At 37.4% G+C, this 20956-nt stretch overlaps 1 protein-coding gene across 5 annotated transcripts in view; it reads left to right on the top strand.

Annotated features, from left to right (window-relative positions):
* NSD2 (nuclear receptor binding SET domain protein 2) overlaps positions 1 to 20956 on the top strand; it is a 100720-nt gene that overhangs the window by 50798 nt on the left and 28966 nt on the right. For 4 of the 5 annotated variants that reach the window (XM_064418905.1, XM_064418904.1, XM_064418907.1 and 1 more), the window contains 8 exons: positions 5413 to 5578; positions 9145 to 9311; positions 9709 to 10200; positions 14442 to 14586; positions 15608 to 15685; positions 17123 to 17241; positions 19312 to 19416; positions 20609 to 20690. In XM_064418905.1, the coding sequence (XP_064274975.1) occupies positions 5413 to 5578; positions 9145 to 9311; positions 9709 to 10200; positions 14442 to 14586; positions 15608 to 15685; positions 17123 to 17241; positions 19312 to 19416; positions 20609 to 20690 (1354 nt within the window). The remainder of the gene's footprint in view (positions 1 to 5412; positions 5579 to 9144; positions 9312 to 9708; positions 10201 to 14441; positions 14587 to 15607; positions 15686 to 17122; positions 17242 to 19311; positions 19417 to 20608; positions 20691 to 20956) is intronic. The other variant, XM_064418908.1, reaches the window with a different exon arrangement.

The raw sequence follows: 20956 nt of genomic DNA, 5'->3' as shown, positions 1-20956 counted from the left end.
ACAAAACAAGAGCTTTTCTAAGAACATAAATATTTGTTATTAAGAACATAACATTTGTTATGGTGGTTTTTTTGAGGAAGGAAGGACAGCAACAGGGGCTGCTGTCCTGTTACTTTTGGGTTTTTAGATTATAATGTCCTTAGTCATTGGAGAATGCAAGCAGTAAAATATTACAAAAATAATATTTTCTGTTCTGTTGCTCCCTTCTTCTCCAGACACACCAGCCACCTCTCCTGAATCTCTGAAAGGAATGAAGTTTTTTCTACTACCATTTCCTTAGTTCTCTATCTGTGCTGATAGACAGGGAAGACAAAACAAAATATTTTCACTTTTATTTTCATTACACAGGTCTATGGGAATCAATAGGAGTTTTAGCTGACAAAGCACAGCACAAATAGATAGTGGGAAGAGAAAAATTATGTGGATTTGGTCAGCAACCAATCTTAGCTTTTTCCATAACAAATCTTATCTTTTTCCATAGGAAAAAAATAGGTTTGCGTGAGTTTGTGTGCTCTAACTTCAATTCAAAAATTCATTTTAATTGTGTATATTGTATTTAGGGCCCTTGATTATTTTGGTTTGGTTTCTTTGTAATGTGAGGAGCTTTGTTTTATCCTGGCCAGCAGCTGGACCTCCAGCAGTCTGTGTTTGCAGCAGGGCCTTCTGCTATAGTGAAAGTGGAAGTTCTTTGCTACAGAGTGAAACTGAATTGAAAACGAAAACGGAAATACCAGATATCTGCAGCTTAAGCTGTTCAATATGTACTTCCTAGTTACATTACACAGAAAAGAGCATTTACTGTCTTCACTTGTCTTAATGGTTTGTACTTTTTTGTCCAATATTAAATTCTTAGGATGTCGTGAAGAGTTGAGAACTTCACCAGTTCTCAACATTGTTCTTTGTATAATCCCTTTGTGACAATTAGCAGAGGAATTTTTTATCATTTCTATGGCTTATTTAATGATTTCTATAGCTTTTTTATGATTTCTGTAGCTTTTTAATGATTTCTATAGCTTTTCAAGTTTATATAGTTCTTTGATGTTCAAGGTAATTTACAATAATTTTGAAGGGTTATAATTCCTTGCATATGTGTGCACATGAACATATACACACAAAATAGCTGAAGTAAACACAAAACACGACCGAGTGCTTTTAAAAGGGATAAAGTAATATCAATCTGACACCACCTAATAACCCTTCTAGGTGAAAGGAGAAACCTTTTTCCCTTGTTTACTAAACACTCATCATGGTGTTTTCCTAGCAGAGTCTACAAACAAACCTAAAGCTTTCCATGCAGTAAAGATGCTTTCCGTAAATGAGTTTGATTTTAGTCATTTTAAGATACTTTTAAGCTTTGAAATGACCTATTATTCATGGTGTGTTTTTGTCTCATCATATTCAGGCAGGTTAGAACTAAATGGAAGTTGATTGGATTTTTTGGAGCAAATGCAGCCAAAGTTAATTAAATACTAGTGTTTTCTATGGCCAAGCCATTTCTTTGGGCTGGTAGAATGCTGACAGCAGTGTTGTGAATTCTTGTCAATCTGCCTGTCACTCATTGCCTGTGAAAGTGCTGAGGGAATGACAAACAAATCTGTCATATGTTAAAGAAAGAGGAAAGGCATGTTAAATTTTTGTTTTATTTTTCAGTCCTTCTCAGCCTATTGCAGCTGCTGACCCACATGAGTTTTTGAGGATGCTGCTTCTCCTCTAGTCATAATTTCTCAAGGGAAAACTCAGTTGCTGTAAAGGAATTACTCCATTTTCAGACTCCACATCCTCCTGGACAAAATATACTTGAAATCCATCTAGCTGCCTTTCCAAGCAGTTGTTTCATGACTCCAGAAAGTCAGGAATTTCAGTGCCTGCCATCCTGAGTGTGCAAAGCCAGTGGAATGGTTCGTGTAGCCAGTGTCAGGATTAGTCTGTGTAGGAGTCATCACCTCCACCTCAGCACTGCCCATCTTTGTAAATTCTCTGCAGTCTCTTGTTGGAAAGGGGAACAAAATCCTCAAATTCCTTAAAGTAGAAAAGTACTCTGATCCCAAGCTGTTTTCTTCTGATGTTTAGTGTAACTGGTTTAAAGTTTGGGAATTTGTCAGGCTGCAGAGCTTGCCTATAATTAAAAGGATGGAGAGGTGAAGGAAGTTCTGCAATTAAATGGTTTTAATTCTGGCAAAACTGCAGTTAAAGGTAATGGGATGGGGCATATGCAGGGCACTCCAGACTTAGCAGTGACAGAACCAGGGAGTGTTCTGTGCTCTCTGCAGCACAGGAAGCCTGTTGACATTAATGGGTAAGAGATCTAATTACAAGTGAGAACAATTTCAAGAATAAAGAAGTCATGAAAAAGACACAAAGGAGCAAAAATTTGAGGGGAAGGCATTTTGAAATAGGGAAGATCTCACAAAATCAAACTTTCTTTACAGTTGTGTTCTAAACCAGGAGTTTCCCATCTTAATTTGTTTGCTTAAGTATCATCACAGGAGGAATTGGTCAGGCTGGCAGGAGGAGATGTTCCCTGCATTCTTCTTCCCTGCATTCACCCAGCCCACAGGACTTCTGGTGCTTCTAGTCCTGCCTCTCCATCTTCATGGGTGCACTCAGATCCCCTGTGTTCTCTGACCATATATTGTTATGAGTTCAGACTTCCCTAAACAATTTCTGTTTCCTTTGGGAGGAAAAAGAAACTGCAAGCCAAATTACTTTTCTTCTATACCACTTTGTAACATGACAGTGATCTCCTGTTCTTTAAAAATGCAGAGAATACAAGTGTCTTGTAAAGGAGCTTCAGTCCTCAGTGTATGAGAAGAGAGATACCCTGAGGGGATTGGGTGGCAGATTTGTTTAGAAATAATTTCTTTCCCCCATCGCATTAATAATTAAAATAGACCTACGTGAATGCTGAAGTAAAATCTATACATGTGTCTGCATTTGGTTTGCAAAAATCTTTCTGAGAGAGAGTATTGAATAAACTGTTGGTGTTCTACAGCTGCATGTCCAAAGTGCATGCCAGGAACTGCACCTCATTGTTTACTGTTGAGATGCCTATGGAATACATCAGAGCAATTCCCAGAATCAGAAAATCAAACTAAACCAGAATGGTGTGGGAAAGTGAAATGAAAGTGAGCAAGTGGTGATATTTTCTGCAGACTTCTTAAAAGTCTCGTATGAGAGCTCCATGGATATCGAATGCTGTGCTGTATTTTGCCATTCTTTTAAAGTATGAATGTTTTATCAATAGAAAAAAACATAAGTACATCAAGCCCACCACAGATAAACCTTGCAGGTTTTGTCAGAGCCTCTCATTTTCAAGTTTTTTATCATGATCCAGTATACTAAAAGAATTCTGGGCATTTCTAAAATTTTGTGAAGCACTTGTAGACACATTGGAATGTGATATTCATCCCTGTACTGCCACCCCTGTTATATTATGCTGCAGTTAGAAGCACTGCTAGAGCCTTTTCATTATTCCAGCCAGCTCCCTCTCAGACTAGAGTCATAAATCTTTGTAGCTTAGTTGCACTTTCTGAAGAATACAGGGAGTCATAAATTAAAAATGAGTTTCAGACTCCTGAGTAACTTTCACATTTCTGAAAAGTTGATTCATTGAAAAAAAAAAAATTCCATCCTTACCTCTTCAGCTGAAATGCTGAAGTTGGTTTGTTGTGTAAGGATTAATGTTTTTCCAGACCTGCCCCTGACATATGGACTTCTTAATTTTTGGCTTTTAAGCATAACTTTTCACATCACGTTTAACTGCTAGAAAGAGCATTTGATTTTTCACATCTGCTTGGAACCTTCTAGGTCTGTTGAGAGTGCTGAACTTGAGGCAAGCTCGCAGGAGGGGTTTTCAGCCACTCTTAGAGAATCCTCAGAGAGCCAAAAACCGTGAGACATGGGAATGTAGCTCTGGCTGGAGTCACATGAACAAAGTCTGAATTCATCAGAAAAGCTGAATCACTGGATGAGTAATTGTCCCTAGCAATCAGAGGACATGGCTTCATGTATGTTTTCCAAGCAGAGATTTAAAAGCTTTGAGAAATGGATTTCTGAGTACTTTGAGTTTTAGGGGTTTTGACTGGATGTACCTCTCTATGTCTGAGTTGCAAATAAATCTCTATGCAGTTGCAGCACATCAGAGATTTTAGTTATTTGTGTTTGGAATATAATGTGTAATTATTTATGAGAGTATTTTCTGGATTTGAAAATATATACAAGGTAAAGTGGCCTACTCTGATTCAGCATAAATGCTTCAAGTACTTGATTCTAAATTCTAGATTTCTGCTTTCTTAACTGTCTTCTTTCTTTCCTCTTGCCACTTTTAAGTAATTTTAACTGCCTTCTGCATGATGAGCTGGTATTATAAAAGATGAATGATAAATGTTGCATATAAATTCAGTACTAGAAAATTAAAAAGGAGATTCAAAATATGTGATTTTGTAAAATATGTGATAGGTCTGTGATGGGATACCTTCTGTGCTTTTTTACAGAGTTAGTGCTTACCTGGATAAAGGTGCACTCTATTTATATCAAATAGAACAGATGAAGCCAAAGAGACAAAATACAGCTAACGCTGTGAAAGGTTTTAGTTGGTGAAGAGATGTCTGTGTTGCTGAACTTTGTTATGATGTAGTAAAAATGTGTCTATCATAGGGGAGCATGAAGCACCCTTGTAGCTAAACCTATCCCTTGAAGTGGAAATAGTTGTGTAATTGTTTTCCAATAGCTAAAATAGCTTTACAGCATCAATGGAGCACTCACAAACTTTTACTGTTAGAACTGGAACAGAAAAAAATCTCACAAAAGTATGTGGGGAATGGTTCATGTTACAAGTTCTCCGTATGTGAAAAAACAGCTGAAAGATGGAGGACTTGGTGTTTTAAAACTGGTTATTTTTGTAGTTTCTCTTCAGACATAAAGACAGTATTTCAATCTGTTCTAGTCTGGGGGTTTTGTTTGGTTTTGGTTTTTTGATTTTTTTTGAATCTAATATTACATTTGTGTGTATAGCACTTAACTTGATCAATAATATTCAATACAGAGGGAGGTTGATTTTTCCACATCTACATCCAGTGCTCAGGTAATGTATTTGAAATCAAATTAAGCCTTCCTGATGGTCTCTCAGAAGTTACTTGAAAAGATCAAGGCAAACCATAGCTTACTTCCAATATTTCTAATTAAAAAGAAAACCGTAACTGGAATGTGGATTTTTTTCACTGTTACAGAACCAAAACTATGGCTTAAAGTTTAAAGTTTTCATTACACATTAAATGCAATTATTGTTTACTAGCAAACATGACAGCATTTTATTCTTATGAACTATTTATTATTTTCCTCCTTCTATTACCACTGGTGCATATCTGAACAAAAGATGATGATCAGGTTGGCTTTTCTTTTTTTCTTTTTAAGGCTTCTTCTAAGAGAGATCAAACTCAAAGTACCATCAAAGAGGAAAAAGTCCATCTGTTGAAGTATAATATAGGAGATCTAGTGTGGTCAAAAGTGTCTGGTTTCCCATGGTGGCCATGTATGGTTTCTGCTGATCCTGTTCTCCATGCCTACACTAAACTAAAAGGTATGTCGTTCAGATTTCTTCAGGTGTACAAAATGATTGCTTTGGAAGAATTCTGTTCTTCATCTGTGCAGTTGATCAGCAACTTGTTGTCAGCAGGAATGTTAAAATCATGTAAATGCTATTCTTGAGCATATAGCTGTCTTTTCACTCAAGTGTTCTCTGAAAGATACCAAAGTTGTAAGCTGTCAAACTGTGTGGAGTCTTCTTAAAAAAAGGAAAAAACCCAAACCTAACAGAGTTTTTTATTGTTTCTGTGGAAATGCTTGGTAAATTGATACAGGGTAAAAATTTGATTTAAGCTGATGGGAATTAAATATTACTGATGACTGTGATTTACTAAAAGCAATCCATAATTCAGGCAGCTAAATTTTCTCTGATTCATGGAGTCAGTAATGATGTCTACAGACAATATTGGTTGATTTTAAATGCAAAAACTACCAAGTGTTAATGAAATTTTTAGGTATGAATCTGTACAATTTCTTAATCTCATTTGCACCTTTGTTCTCTTTTCTGTTACCTGAAACTTTTGATGCTTTAGTAGTAATAAATATTTAGACTACACATTAAGAAAGAGTTGGAAGGGCTGAAAGCAGTGAAGCATTGGAGTGGATTGCCCAGAGAAATGGTCTGATCTCATTCATAGGAGGTTCTTAAGAACAAATTGAATTAATATCTCTAGAATTATAGCTAGATTCAAAATTGGTAGTAAACTAAATGGCTTCTTGAGAACCTTTTCAAGCATTCATAATACAATTTTTAGAATGGTTTTTATAGACTTCTCAGACAAATTTTCCTTGTAAGCAGTCTTTCAGAGTTTGGATCAGGCAGTCCCTTTCATTTTTAGTCTCTGGATTATTAGATCTATTTTGACATAAAGAGATGGATTTTGAGAGTAGTAGAGCTGTGTATTTGTTCCTAACAATTGCTTTGTTCCTTGAAAGGAGCAAGGTTTATGTTCATTATCCAGAATCTTCGTGGTGCATCTTTATCAGAAAATATAGAAACAGACCCAGGAAAACCCAGTACCAAATGTCTGAATGCAGCCTGTGGAGCACAAACAGAAGGAAGGGCCCACCTACTTTGTAATGTTCATTTCCCTCTCTTTGAAGTAATGGGAATGATGGTGATTTCTCATGTTTGCTCTGCAGTGGGTTTGGGCCTGCCTTTTCCTTGAGGAGTTTAGTCAGAGTCTGAGCAGCCATCCTGACTACTAAATGCATTCTGATGTGTGTATTTCTATCAGTAGGTATTTTCAGTCTTACCTTCCACCTACTCTCTATTATTTAGGCACTATCAGAAGTCTCTTCTTGCAAAAAGAAAAGGTCTTTTATCAGGGAGCAGTAGAAACACTGAGCTATGTCTCTGTATTTCTCATTTCTAGGCTTAGGATCAAGTGTTTGTAAGCACTCTGAATTTCTGTATGTTGCTACTTGATTTGATCATTCAAGCTGATTAAGCTTCATAAAAACGAATAACTTTCAACTTGTGGGAAGTACATTTTTGTGTAAGAAAGTCTGTGCTGGGTCTGGCTAAAGCTCCATCTCACTGAATATGCTGTCTCTGGCTGTGGTCAACCACAGATGCTCAGATACAGAGAAGCACCAGGGAAGTGGTGGGTTCCCAGAACACTCTCCCAAACTGCCAACAATTACTTGCTTCAGGATTCTGTGGGCTAAAAATTAAGTTTCCCTATGTAACAGCCATTAATGATTGTGCCACTATTTTATCCAGGAGCATTGGTAAAATTAAACTCTCAGAGGATACCTGAAGATTCACCAGTGGGTTCTGTGACTCTAGTGGTAGGCACTATTACTTAATCTCCTTAATTAGGCAATTACAGCTGCCCAGCATTACAGTGCAAAAGGAGCACAGTGCCTGCCTGCTTGGCAAATGGGCTCATGGCAGATCTTTACAGGAGGTTGGAAATCTAGGCTGTGGCACCTCTGTATGCAGCCAGGGCATCCTGGTAAAATAGACAGATTAAGTCATAAGAGCTCTGCAGTCACTACTTAAACATTTTCTTGATGAGCACAAAGTAATTGCTGTGCAAGAGAATTGTTCCTGACTACACAACACTGGAAAATATGTTAGACTACTGATTGGATGTGTGATGGTTACAATGCCAAGACTTTCCCTCTGCCCTTCCTCTGGATCCTCATGTCTGATCTCAGATGAGTCGTTATAGTTCTTGTAGTTCTCATAGATGGTTTTATATATAGTGTAAGTTTGTAATTGTTATAAAACATTACATGTATATATTCAAATTTTTGCCCATACCATTAATTAGGTTGATTTCATATTACCCTTCCAGATGCCATATTTTACAAGATTAATCCCCTATAAAAATAACCTTGGCTGAATCATCATGAAAAGAGAGTTCTTTCTAGCTCTAGAAACCCCAAAAATAGACTGTGAAGCAATCCACTAGATCTCTTTGGTGACTAAGCCTGAAGACATGCAGTGTACGAATAATGGAATTCCTGATGGAATCTAGACCTGGTTTGAAGTCCCCAGTAGCACAGAATTGTGGATGTTATTTGTACCTACTGGGTGTCCATCCTTCCCTGAGTTTGTCTGCTGCCCAGTCTGTGTGTTGCACACACTGGTGTGGTGACACTGGAGGAACCACAGGTACTGTAGGCAGCATATTTGATCCAGCAGGATTGAATTTGCAAACACAGAAGTGCAGGTTAAAACCTTTTCTATTTTTAAACAAGACCACAATTTGAACACTTAGCAAACCTACAAGTTCTAATCAACAAGGTGTTAGAGGACATCTTAAGTGTGATCTCTTACCTTTGCCTTTTAGAAATTCATTGTTAACTATGAACCTTTGGATGAGTTTTGAAAGTGGTTTCTCCCCCCTTCTCTGTAGAATAGCTGAGACCTTTGGAAGGGAAAAGTTGTATGCCTGTATCATACCACAGTGAGACAATGTTCCTCTTATTTTTCTAGGGGAAAAAAGGGAATATTTTTAGTTGTAGAAGAAAAAAGTGTTTCTTATTTAGATACTAAATTGTACTCTTATCATTCCATTCTCCCTTCTGCCAGCCAAATCCTTTAATGATTTCTTTGATTCCTGAAAAATCTTGATTAATATGAAGTTTTCATTGCAAGGGTTGAAACCAGATGAAATATGTGTCTCTGTTTAAGAATATCAAAAAATAAACTTCAGGAGACAGAGAGGAGGCTGAGTGCACAAGCTCTCCAAGCTGTGGAACTTCCTCAGTGTTCATTGAGAATTGAAGGATAAATTCATTTTCAGAAACACCCAGACCTACATGTAAAATTCATACACGTGGAAAACTGGCAGGTGATTGTAACCTCGCGTTAATTTAGCCAAGCATGTTCTTGCTGGGAATTAAACTGTTGAGCTTTTGGGTCAGACTTCATAAATTATATCTCAGAGACTTTCAGGCTGGTTCAAGTGGGTTTTTGAAAAGTTATCCAGTTTTTCTGTGCTTTTGTTATGGCAACTGCAGCAGCTTACACACTTCAAGTCTGCAGGGGCTTACCAGAGTGTATGTCTATAAATACACTTTTTTTTTTTTTTTTTAAATTTTCAGGACAGAAGAAGAGTTTTCGTCAATATCACGTTCAGTTTTTTGGAGATGCCCCAGAGCGAGCCTGGATATTTGAGAAGAGCCTGGTGCCCTTCAAAGAAAAAGACCAGTTTGAACAATTATGCCAAGAAAGTGCAAGACAAGCCCTCACTAAATCAGAGAAAATAAAGGTAAGAGGTTACCAAATCAGGCAAGATTTGAAGCTTTTTATTTTAGCATTACAGAGATGTAACAGATATAAATAGGTATTATTAAAAGGGTGTAATAGATACAAATAGGTATTATAAAAAGCTTTAAGATGGCTTGTTTTAGAGGAGCTTTCAGTCTTAAATGTCATTTATAGATGCAAAGGATGGGGAGATTTATTGTTTGTTACTTAGTAAACATGAGTACTCTTCTGCTTTGTCATGGATTCATCTGTGGTACAGTAGTATCAAACACAGCTCCATTTGAACTCTCAATTACAGACCTGCATGACAATTAGTCTCGTGGGGTTGTTTGATGTTAATGGCAGCATTTTGAAATCCCAAGTGTGCAGAGTGCTCACGGGGCTGTCTCCTGTTGCAGATGCTAAAGCCGGTGTCGGGGAAGCTGCGGCCGCAGTGGGAGATGGGTGTGAAGCAAGCCAGTGAAGCAGTGGGAATGCCAGTGGAGGAGCGTAAGGCCAAGTACACCTTCATCTATGTCAGGGACAGACCCCACCTGAATCCTCGAGTGGCAAAGGAGGTTGGCATTGCCGTGGAACCCTTGGAGGAGATGGATGAGTCGTCCTACTCACATGAAGAAAGCACTCCAAATCTGAAATCAATGAAGGAGTCTGGCATTCCTAGCAAGAGGAGGAGAAGGACATCAAAACTGTCTGCTGCTGATGATATGCAAGAGAGCAGTCAGTTGGAGGACAAGAATACTACTCCTCAAAAGTCATCTGAACAGGCAGAATCCAAAAGAGGGATAGGCTCCCCTCTCAATAGAAAGAAAACTCCAGCATCTACTCCGCGAAGCAGAAAGGGCGATGCAGTATCTCAGTTTTTGGTCTTTTGTCAGAAGTACAGAGATGAGGTTAGTCTCTTTTAGCTGTTATTATTGTTGATTGCCTCTTCTCATTTCTGTATGTGGAGAAACTACTTTAGTAAACAAAAATTAGTTATTACTGCACAATCCATAATATTCTGGGTTTCACAAGGTATCCCTGCATCAAATCTTATTCTAGACAGAAATGGAGAAAGAAGGGAATGTGAGCAATATAAACAAGATAGTGATAACTGCTTTTGTATTTCAGGCAAAAGCTGTGTTTGTATCTTCCCACGTAAACCAGTAGTACTTTGTATAGCCATATTTTGTCTTCAGTGTATGTACAGTGTAATACATATACATACATAATATGCTCGGGCGAATATAGCAGAGATTATGCTCTTCATGGCAATCTGCTTGTAAATAGCTTTTACATTCTTTCTGAGGACATGGCTCAGTTGATACTGTGTGTTCCCTTATCTTTGAACACCTCAAAACTGAATTTACTTACCCAGAACATTTTGCTGAGCTTCAAAAGAATCTGCTTACCAAAGCTTGTAAAAATCACTGTCAGTGTGTGCAATCATCTGGGACAGAAACCAGGTCCTCTTGAGGCACTTATACTCCAATACAAGGTAGAATAAATAAATATCTTATTATCAACACTTTTTAGGAAGACCTAGAAGTGTAAAAGCACTACTGCTGGTGTAGCTCATTACTTTAAAATCAGGATTTATAATTTTTCTTCCTCACAACCTTTTGCTCCATTTACAGTACTGTTCCACAATCCGAAGCTAGTGTGATATCTTATGTTTTATTGTACTATTACATATTGTTCACAGAAGGATCAGGAAGTTAGTGCTGACTTTGTCATACTTTAGCTACTGAATGGTTGACTTCATTATAGCATATTTGTATTAGAAAAGAATTAATAGGTGCAAACTTTATAAAGAAATATTGGAAAGCAGATTGTCGCATGGAAGTCAATTAGTTGTGGTTCAACTTGGGATCTTACTAGATCCTTGAAGCTTAAGCTAATATTGAGAATTAAAATGAGCACAGTGTTACATAAACCTTTTGGTGTCTTTGGTTAGTTGAGAAGAGCATTGCAGTTTCCTGGCTCTGGAAAGGAAATGGTTTTGTAGCCAGACTATTAAATACAGATTTGGACATATTAATTATGAAAAGCTGTGTGGGTAAATCATCTGTCTCGTGTTGGAGACACATGAGTTCTATTCACAGTTTTTCTGTAAGTGACATTGCAAGAGGGAATTTCCTTGTCCTTCAATGTATGTAGCAAGAAGTCTTTTGCAATACTGAGGGATGTACAGTTGTTTCTCTGGAAGAAATGAGATTATGATGGCTGGCTTTATGGACTCTTAGCCAAACACACCTTGCAGAGAAGAGATGTGCTGAGTCTCTGGTATTTCTATTTTCTGTGCCAGTTATCAGGCTTTGTTCCCTACTGTGGTTATGCTGTAATTCTCAAATTAATAGATAGAAAATATGAAGACCATTAGAATATGTGAAATTGAGGAAGTCCTTTTTCTTCAGTGTCATTTCAGGAAATTGAAAAACTTTCTTAAACTTGAAATTCTCGCTGATGATAGTGGCTAATGTTGCACAAAGTTAAGCAGAAGGAAGTAAGTTAAAAAATATTACGTATTTTTAGAAAGAGGGCGTCCTACCATTTCTGCCTAGAATATCTTTTAATAAGATCTGTCATAAAAACTCAAATCTGCCTGAATGTGTGATCCACTCTAACAGGTACAGAAACACTTCTGTGGGTAGAACAGAACTAGGTTGTGAAAGCTGCAGATACCTCTAACTGATCATCAGAAGAACCTGTCTTGATTGGAATTTGACTGGCAAAGTGAGGAAACACCAACTTAGATATTTATGCTTTTTGCTTTCATGTTGCTTTTAAAATGGCAAGTTCATGCCAGTGGTGGAAGGTGGAAATTCTAATCTAGGATTTGGAGTGTCCCCTTCTGTTAGGCTTATCTGGTTCAACCTGCATGACTTTCACCCAGAGTTTGTTTTGTTGTGTTGTAGAAGTTCTGGTGTTTTAGCAAGAGGGATAATGCTGGCTAAAAAACAAACCTGGTTTTGAGCTGCTTGTACTGGTGGCATTGGAGAGTTTAGTGTATGGCTTTCTTAGTGTTTGCATGTAGAAACTGAGAAAAAAGGAACCTTACAGACTTACAAGAGGCTCTCTGTCCTCAATCTTGGGAAGGGATGGAAGTGAAGGGGTGGCTGAGGACTCCTCTGGAGGTCCTCTAATCATACCAAGCTCTCTTAAAAGTAGAGCCATTTCTGCTGTGTCTTGCTTGGAGCCTGGGCTGTGTGGTAGTGAGATTCGTATCTTGGTTTGATTTTATTATTATTTAACTGCTGGAGAATGTTTTTAATGATTTAATAGACACACTTCCCACATCCCTGAGGGAGGTGCTGAAAGCTTGGAATGCTTTTGTGGTTGTAGTGATGTATTAAGTACTTTGTGCTGTTAAGCAAAGGTGTAAAGATGTATTTTGTACTATTGTATTGTGTGCTTCCCCTGTGAAAAATACAAGGCTAGTAAGCCTTGGAAGGAAGCATCTGACTGGAGATAAAGGTATCATTCAGGTGGGAGGCAGAGAGCTACACTGTTTACATTAATTGATTTGGGCCTTGAGTCTGCTGTGAGGAAAATTAAGGAATAGTTTCACTAACATGGAGACTTTGGAGAAGACTACTGAGCATTTATTTTTCTTGGAGGTCTTATTTGCAAGGGTCCCTTCACCCTTAAGAATTCTGAGTGTCTTTTCCTTGTCATTCCACAGTACTGCTAGTCAGCTGAAAGTTATTCTTATTCTTATTTTGTTGAGACTGGAGGTAATGTTCATGTGTATCTCATTTCTCTGAATATATCTAGTTATTTCTTGGAGAATTAAATGGCTCTGTGCCCTCATTGGGCACAATGACCTGTACATTTGTGACAACAGTAAAAATTGATGCTAATTTCATATCCTGAAGAAGTGAGGTTTGTGGAAGGGGGTATCTTGTGGGTTTATGTTCCTCCCTTTCAATAATGTGAATCCAGTTGTTGGATTTTAATCAAAATTGAGTAGAGGCTTTCGAAGGTAGTTGTACTCCTCAAGCCTTATGCAGATGGATTATGCCAGATAGAAATTCTTACTACAAGACAATTCTTACTACTCTACTAGGAGAAAAATTAAGCATGGATTTCCATACTAGACACTGACCAGTGAAAGGAAGGTGCTGCAACTATTTTAACACCTGGAAAAGCAACAGTCACACTTACATCCTGTTTGATAACAGGAAATGTAGTTTTTAGACCCTAAATTCTAAGAAATTAGGTCTAATCATTTCACCTTACCAGAAAAATTTCTGTATTTGCTTTCTTGACTTAGTGTTTAATTTGCTCTGTGTTTTTGGGGTATCAGTTGCATCACTTAGGTAGGATTCTGTAGAATGCTGGGTAATGAGATGTGAAGGATTGTTTTTAAATGTACTGATTCATTTCTGCACAAGCATACAGTTTTTTGACTTGTATGATTAATCAAATCTGATTTTCCTTAAGCAGAAGTAGGGGTATACTGAAGGAGTTTGGGAGGATTTTTTTTCTTTCTTTTTAGTACTGGATTTTTTTTTTTTGTTGAATATACCTCCAGAAACTCTATTAAACTCCATATTGATGGATATTATGTGTCCTGCTTATAACATTAAAAAAGATGCACAGCTTGTGCATTCCTAGTGTTCATATGCATAATACAAAAATGATGAATCAATACAGGAAAATGTTGCAGCAGATGCTAACTTATGTAAATCTCTGCTGAGTTAGGTGTACTGAGTTCCATGATTAATGTGTTTTGATCTGAATTGATGGATTTCTTTCTAGGCAAAGGTATATTTCAGTATTGCTTGCCTGTCATTTGTGGATCTATATTTAAACTTCATTGAGCATACAATACACGTTTTTTTGAATGCCCACAGGACAAGGTTTATACTTACTCCACTTGCTCCATTTTTTGAATGGTAAAAGGCAAATAGATACTTCCAAAATTAGTGTTAATACTTCTGAATAACCTAGTCAATTTTTTTTTAAAGACAGAGAGAGAAGTGGCTATTCAAAGCAGAACTGGATACAGTAGGTTTTATTCTAGTTCTGTCTACAGCAGGAATATTAGATATTGTTTGCATCCAGTTTTCCAAAGTGATGGAAGTGTGTACACCTTTCTTTCCAGTGGTCACTTTTTTTTAATTCAACCCTATTTCTGCATGTATAGGTGGTTGCTGAACATCCAGATGCTTCGAGTGAGGAGATTGAAGAGCTGCTGGAATCGCAGTGGAACATGCTTAGTGAAAAACAGAAAGCTCGCTATAACACAAAGTTTGCCATAGTGACCTCTCCCAAATCTGAAGAAGACTCTGGTAAACGTAAAACTGTGCTAGTGTACTCTAACTAAATTTGATATACATAGTGGCGTTAAACTAAGCACATATTTGAGACCCTGTAGGGAAAACAGCTTTCCCTGTTTTCCAGTTTTAATTCTTGGTGTTTGTGCCAATAGCAAAGGAATGCCAATGGTTCCAATAAACGCAACCCATGAAGTCTACATTTCTTGCTCATTGTTCTGAAAAGTTGTTCTGTGTAAACCTTCTGCTGTTTAGACATTGCTGATTTCTCATTCTTCTTCTGCCCATAAGCAGCTGCCATTGCATCCACTGCTTGTTACAAGTGGATGGTGGGAAGGGAAGATGAAGAGTTAACTGCTAGTAAAATTTGAGATGTTGTTTTTATAGGACAGTTAGAAACGGTTTAAAAAATATAATCAGTGCTACACCTTTTCTTCATATATGCCTAAAGTGTATTACTTCACATCATCATCATCTCAGGAAGAACTATTCCAGACTTTATTCTGTACCCTTCAGCCATTTGGCATTTTATTGTGCTACTCAAAGTTTTTAGGACTTTGTGCAAGTTTGCAAATACTTTATTTTTTTTTCTCCTTGTATTTTTGTTGCTTTTTTCTGGTGTTTGTTTTAGATGAACAGTCTTGATTGTTTTCCAAAATATTTGAGGGGGTTTGGAGTTGCTTACTTGAGAAAGGAGGAGGAAGAAGATAGTTTGCCATTTGCATGAACTTTATCAAATTTAACTAGCTATTATTTTTCAAATTTAAATAGCTTTATAGCACTGTAAGAAGACTTATATGGAAGTATTAGAAGCCAACAGGTGCTGCTTTGGGCAATGACAAGAATGAGAGGGAGTGTTTGAAAGTTTGTGAGACTTGGAAAAACTTGTATAAAAATGGCAGTCAGTTTTGTTAACTGTGTGTGTGTGTGAAATAACATCATTTTGTGGAAAATTGAAAAGTTTTTAACTTTAAATTTTAAGTGTTAAATATTTGGATATCAGTTTAAAAAAAAAACACGTTCTGTATCTCTCAAGGTTCATCATTGAAGAATATTGGAGAGGCCAAACGTAAAGTGTTTCAAGACTCACCTAAAAGGAGATCAAGATCCAGAAGTAATTGAAATTTGTGTTCTGTGCAAATAGCTCATCATTATAAGTAGCTGTTGAGTGTATTTTTTTATGTAATCGCCCACGTATCATAATCTCTTTATTTTATCTCAGATGTTGTCTTCCTTGACGTTAGAACTTTAATGGATCCCAAATTAAATATCTTAACACTGTAGTGCTGAATTTTGTTCACCTTCCTCAGTGTCATATTGCAAGAAATGTAATTGAAATTGTACCTGTACCAGGTGTTTCTAGTACATATATTGTGTACATTTATAGTTACCTGCAGATGAAAATATGTCAGTTCACTTGTTCCCCATCTCAAATCCTCTTATCTTAAACTTGGAAGAATGTTGTGGGATTTCTTTTGCTGGCTTTTTGTAAGTAGCAGGTTCTCCTGGAGCCACTTCAGTCTGCTTTGTGGATTCAGTTGGATCATAGAATATGTCCTAGATTGTTTAGATAAGAACATTAATTTGAAAATGTTCCATATTTTCAAGTTGCTATGTTTTTAATATTTACAGACATTTGTTCCTACTGGAATAGAATGCTTGTAGCTGTAGGGCAATTTTCAGTTAACATATTTGTGCCCCTGGAGCTTGAAATTTTCATGCTAATAATACTCTGTAGCTTCATAAACTAGAGAGTACTGGAGAGTCTAATTATGTTATCATTTTATCTTGATGAAACAGACCACTTCCCAAACCCTCATCTATCTTTTTGAGGTGCAGACAGTAGTGGAACCTGTGGCAGGGCTATGTAGATTACTCACTGACCTTTTGTATTTAGCAGCTGCTTGAACTTTACAGTGAACAACCATCTAAATACATAAATAACTTTGTGGTCTAAAATGGCCAATGTGGTTCTGTTCATAGGATTCTGGTTCATAAAGGCAAGGGTTCTTTTGGTCTCGTGTAAAATACAATCAGCTTGTTAGAGTCTGGAATTGCCATAGCAGAAAGAGAATTAATCTCTTAATTACAGTTGGTGATATCTTGTCTTTTTCAGAGTCCCTTTAATAGATGTCACCACTTAAAGTAGGCTTAAGGAGGAGACTTAGAAAGTAATTTTAGTAGAAAGACACTGTTATAAAGTGGCAGGAGAGTTAGAAGCTGTACAGCTCAATCACATGCAGCCTGATATATGAAATAAATGTTGGGCAGTAACATTGAGATCTTAAACTAGTGCTTGCATAGGTAGACTTATCTTTGCAAAATAACTTGAGTATGAAGCAGTTGATTTAGATTTGTTCTAGAGTTAGTCTTCAGCACCAGAAACCAGACCCTAAGCATTAAGAGGTCATCAAACTGTGTTAATGTTTAACCATGTTTTAAAAATAATGACTGAAAGAAAAGTACCTTAAATAACTAGATCAGTTCAAATAATTTCAAAGTGGGTTTTAGATTATTTTTCATGTGAGTTTCCCCCATCCCCCATCCCAAGGTAATTTACATGGAAATAAAAGAAACCAAAAAAAGAGGACAAAGGAGCCTACAGAAGATTTTGAAGTTCAGGAAGCACCTAGGAAAAGACTCAGGATGGATAAACAGAATAATCGGAAGGTAATTATGTCGTTGGTTTGTTGGGGTTGATTTATAGCAGCACCAGTCACATTGCTGTAGTTAAGTTTGTCAGCATTTCCATTTTCAGGATTTAAAAAGAAATGCCTATATATCATACCAAACTGTTGTCAATATTCAGAGATCCATGTCAGCTTACCACTGTGGGATTTTTTCCTTTGGTTCTGAGGATGGAGGTAGGACAAGTTGCACTTGCTACTTAAATTGTTTCCCAAAGGAATGTGCAGAGGGAGGCATGACCTCTCTGTGTTGTTATGCTCTGTAGTTATTTTTCTTTCCTCCTGATTTGGAGTTAGTTTTATCAGAATATAAAAGAAATATCTTTAGCCAATAGTTATTTTAGACAAAAGTCAGAAGAGAGGAAAGCAGGTAAAGCAAAACAGAAGAACTACTTCCACAAACAGGAAGGCTATAGGACACTTTAGAGTGGAATGCTGAACCTTTTCTTGGGTTAGGAGACTGCAATAAATTTATATTTCTGCAGTAAAAGTATATTTATCACACAAATTTCAGGCTCCTTTTCTGGTTATCTTGCTTGTGAGAATGAGAATTTTCCTTACATAGGTCACTATGTGTGCAGACACAGCACAAACCTTGTGGGGGCTCAGGCACAGGTTGATTTAGTCATGCATGTAGAGCAGTGAATTTCATGGGTTTTACTTGTGAGGAAGGCCTAGCTCACACATGTGTTCAGGTGTTTTATTGCAGTGTCATACTGAAGTGTGAGTACCATAGACCTAAGTTCAGAAATTCAGTGGTGTACAGCAGTCAAATGAAACAACCTCATAGAAGGAAAGGTAGTACATTTATTTTTTTTTAATGAGTTGTGGAGGTCTTATTTGTAGGTGTCAGTTTGTTTGGTGGGCTGGTTATTTTGCTACTTCTGTTAATATTGTAGATATTAAGACAACTTCTTGTCTTTGAGTTTAATATAAAAAGATTTTCAGATGGGCTTAATGAGCTGATTATCAAGGGACAGAGATAATTGTTAATGTTGTTACCTCTGGAGAAAGAAGGGCCAAAACTGGTTTTTGCACTTCTTGCTGGAATGGGTTAGTCATTGCATATTCATGTGACTTCTAGGAGCAGTTTTTCAAATCTTTTTAAAACTTGCCTAATTTATTTGAATATACTATAATACACTAGGTGCATGGAATAATGAAGTTTACTTATTATAATTAATTCCTCCTATAAAGTCCTTGTTTTGACTGTTCTAAAGGTACTTTCCTGTCCCACCAGCATTTGCACCCTACAATTAGCCTGCATTCTCAGAAGTGGGATAAAAGGTGGTTGCAGTATAGTTCATGCATGAGAGGTTCTGGTATCTTGGGTGCTGTGACACACATGTGAATATACCAGCAGGAAAATGAATAACTAAATCAGATGAATGATCCCCATAATATTCATGGCATTAATGGCTGTGAATAGCACTGACTTTATAATGTGCATTTTAAAAATGTTGTTATCTCTGGTCAGCTTATCAGAACTGCTTCCAAGGGGTTTGATGTGTGTAAATATTAGGTGGTTTGGAAACTAAATGCATATAGCAGGGTTGTGCTCCACAGAAAGGTCAGATCTGGTTTGCAGTTTGTTTTAGGAATTCTCTCATAGTCTTATCCCTGCCTTCACAATCCAAAGGCACTCTCAGCTGTATATGCTGCTGCTTAATAGAACATTCAGTGAATGACAGTGAAAATATCTATGTAATGATTCAAAAAAGCAAACACTAACCATACACCTTCTTTCTGCTATTCCCAGTTTACCTGCAGGCTTTAGGTGCAGTCATTTTGGGTAGGAGGAGCTTTGATTTCATGACATTTTGCTTCTTGCACTAGAGTTGTGGGTTATACTCTTCCTTTGTCCTTAATTCTTATTTACAAAATCAGAATGTTTTCACATAAAGTAACCAAGCCATAAGTACCCATATGGAAGTTTTGAAAAACTAATTTGTTTGTTGTTGCTTTGATGTATATAAAATGCACTTTAACAAAATGGGGGTTCTGTAAAGTGTGCTTGAAATTTAAGAATGAACTATCCTGTACATTTTCACAGAATCACAGAATCCTTAGGATTGGAAGGGGCCTCTGGAAATCATCCAGTCCAATCCCCCTGCCAAGACAGGGTCATCTAGAGCAGGTTACACAGGAATGTGTCCAGGTGGGTTTGGAATGTCTCCAGAGATGGAGACTCCACGACCTCTGTGGCCAACTGTTCCAATGCTCTGCCACCCCAAAGTAAAGAAATCTCCCTCGTGCTGAGGTGGGACTTTGTGTGGTTTAGTTTGTGGCCATTATTCCTTGTTGTGTCACTGGGCACCACATTAAAGAGTCTGGCACATCCTCCTGACACCTCTTTCCTTTCATTTCTGCCCAGAAGTGTAACAGTAATCTTTGCAAACCCATCCTGGGAGCTCTGGTGGCATTGGTGCTAGGGCAGCTTAGAGCTCAGTAAAAGCACAGCATGGCACATCTGCAGCCAGTTGTGTTTATTTTTACAAAGGAAATCAGTTCCCTGGCCTTCCAGGTGTTCACCTGCACGTCTTTGGTAAAACTGATTGTCAGATGCAGACTGTGAAGAAGCATGTAAAGCATTGGAAATGTGTGTAAAGCTTTCTATTCAATAGATTAACCAGGTGAGCATGACAGGGTTAAGTATTCTAGGCTACAGTTTTAGTGATTTGAATGAATTTGTAACATAAGAAATGGAAAAAAATAGTGGCATGTGTAAGGAGCAATGTCTTAATTTTGACAAAGATTTGATAAAATCTTCCCCTGTTTTTGGCCTAAACTTTTAATAATGAATTCTCAATCTGGAGCAAATTTAGGTGCTGTTCATTCTCCCTTGAAAATAGTGGTTTTATTCTGGAAATGCTGAAACAATCTTAACCATAGTAATTTTAAAAATGGCACTGCTATAAGTTGTGGAGTTGGAAGCAAGCCTCTCTGAGACTTAGATTTCTGCACAGGGTCTACTCTCAAATTTCTATACTAATTCTGCAATTTACCTTTAAAGGTTTTAATTTGACCAGTTTGTACAAAGAGTAGTAAGCATAATTTACAAGTTTTGTGTTTAGCATTCCCCCTTTTGATATGCTGAATTTGGGATGGATAAGTGGGATGCTGAAGTACTGTGTTCTTTAATATTTCTTATTTGTTTATGGGTGTGTACCCTGTGCTGTAAATGAGTTTTAAAATTCGCTTAAGTGGGGCTAGTTTAACTACAGTACCATTCAGATACTTGTAAAGACACTTTCTTTTTAATAACATAAATCCAGAACTAATTGCCAGTTGTATCCAACCACTCATAAATTAGGAGTTTTTTTATTTTTTCATATTTTTTTTTGTGACAGAGGGAGACAAGCAATGACAAAACAGCAAAAACAAACTCTTCTAAGGTCACAGAAACCTCCTCTTCACAAAAGAACCAGTCAGGTAATGTGGTCAGAATAAGTTTTAATGTAACTTTTTCAATTAAATACTTTTAAAATGCCCAGGTTGTCTGAGGCAGCTGGCTAAATCCTGCTGACTCAGCGAGCAGTGTGAGGCTGTGCCACAGCTGGGGGGGAGCCCTGTTCCTTCACTGCCCTCCTGCAGCTCCATCCTGGGCTGGAATTGTGCACTGCTGACCGGGAGCAGCAGTTCACAAGCTCCCCGTGGGATGGCACCAGGTTAAAGCTGGTGCCCCAAGTCTTGGCGAG

Source organism: Passer domesticus, chromosome 4 (assembly GCF_036417665.1).
Source record: "Passer domesticus isolate bPasDom1 chromosome 4, bPasDom1.hap1, whole genome shotgun sequence".
NCBI lineage: Eukaryota > Metazoa > Chordata > Aves > Passeriformes > Passeridae > Passer > Passer domesticus.
This window is presented reverse-complemented; position numbering and strand designations above follow the sequence as displayed.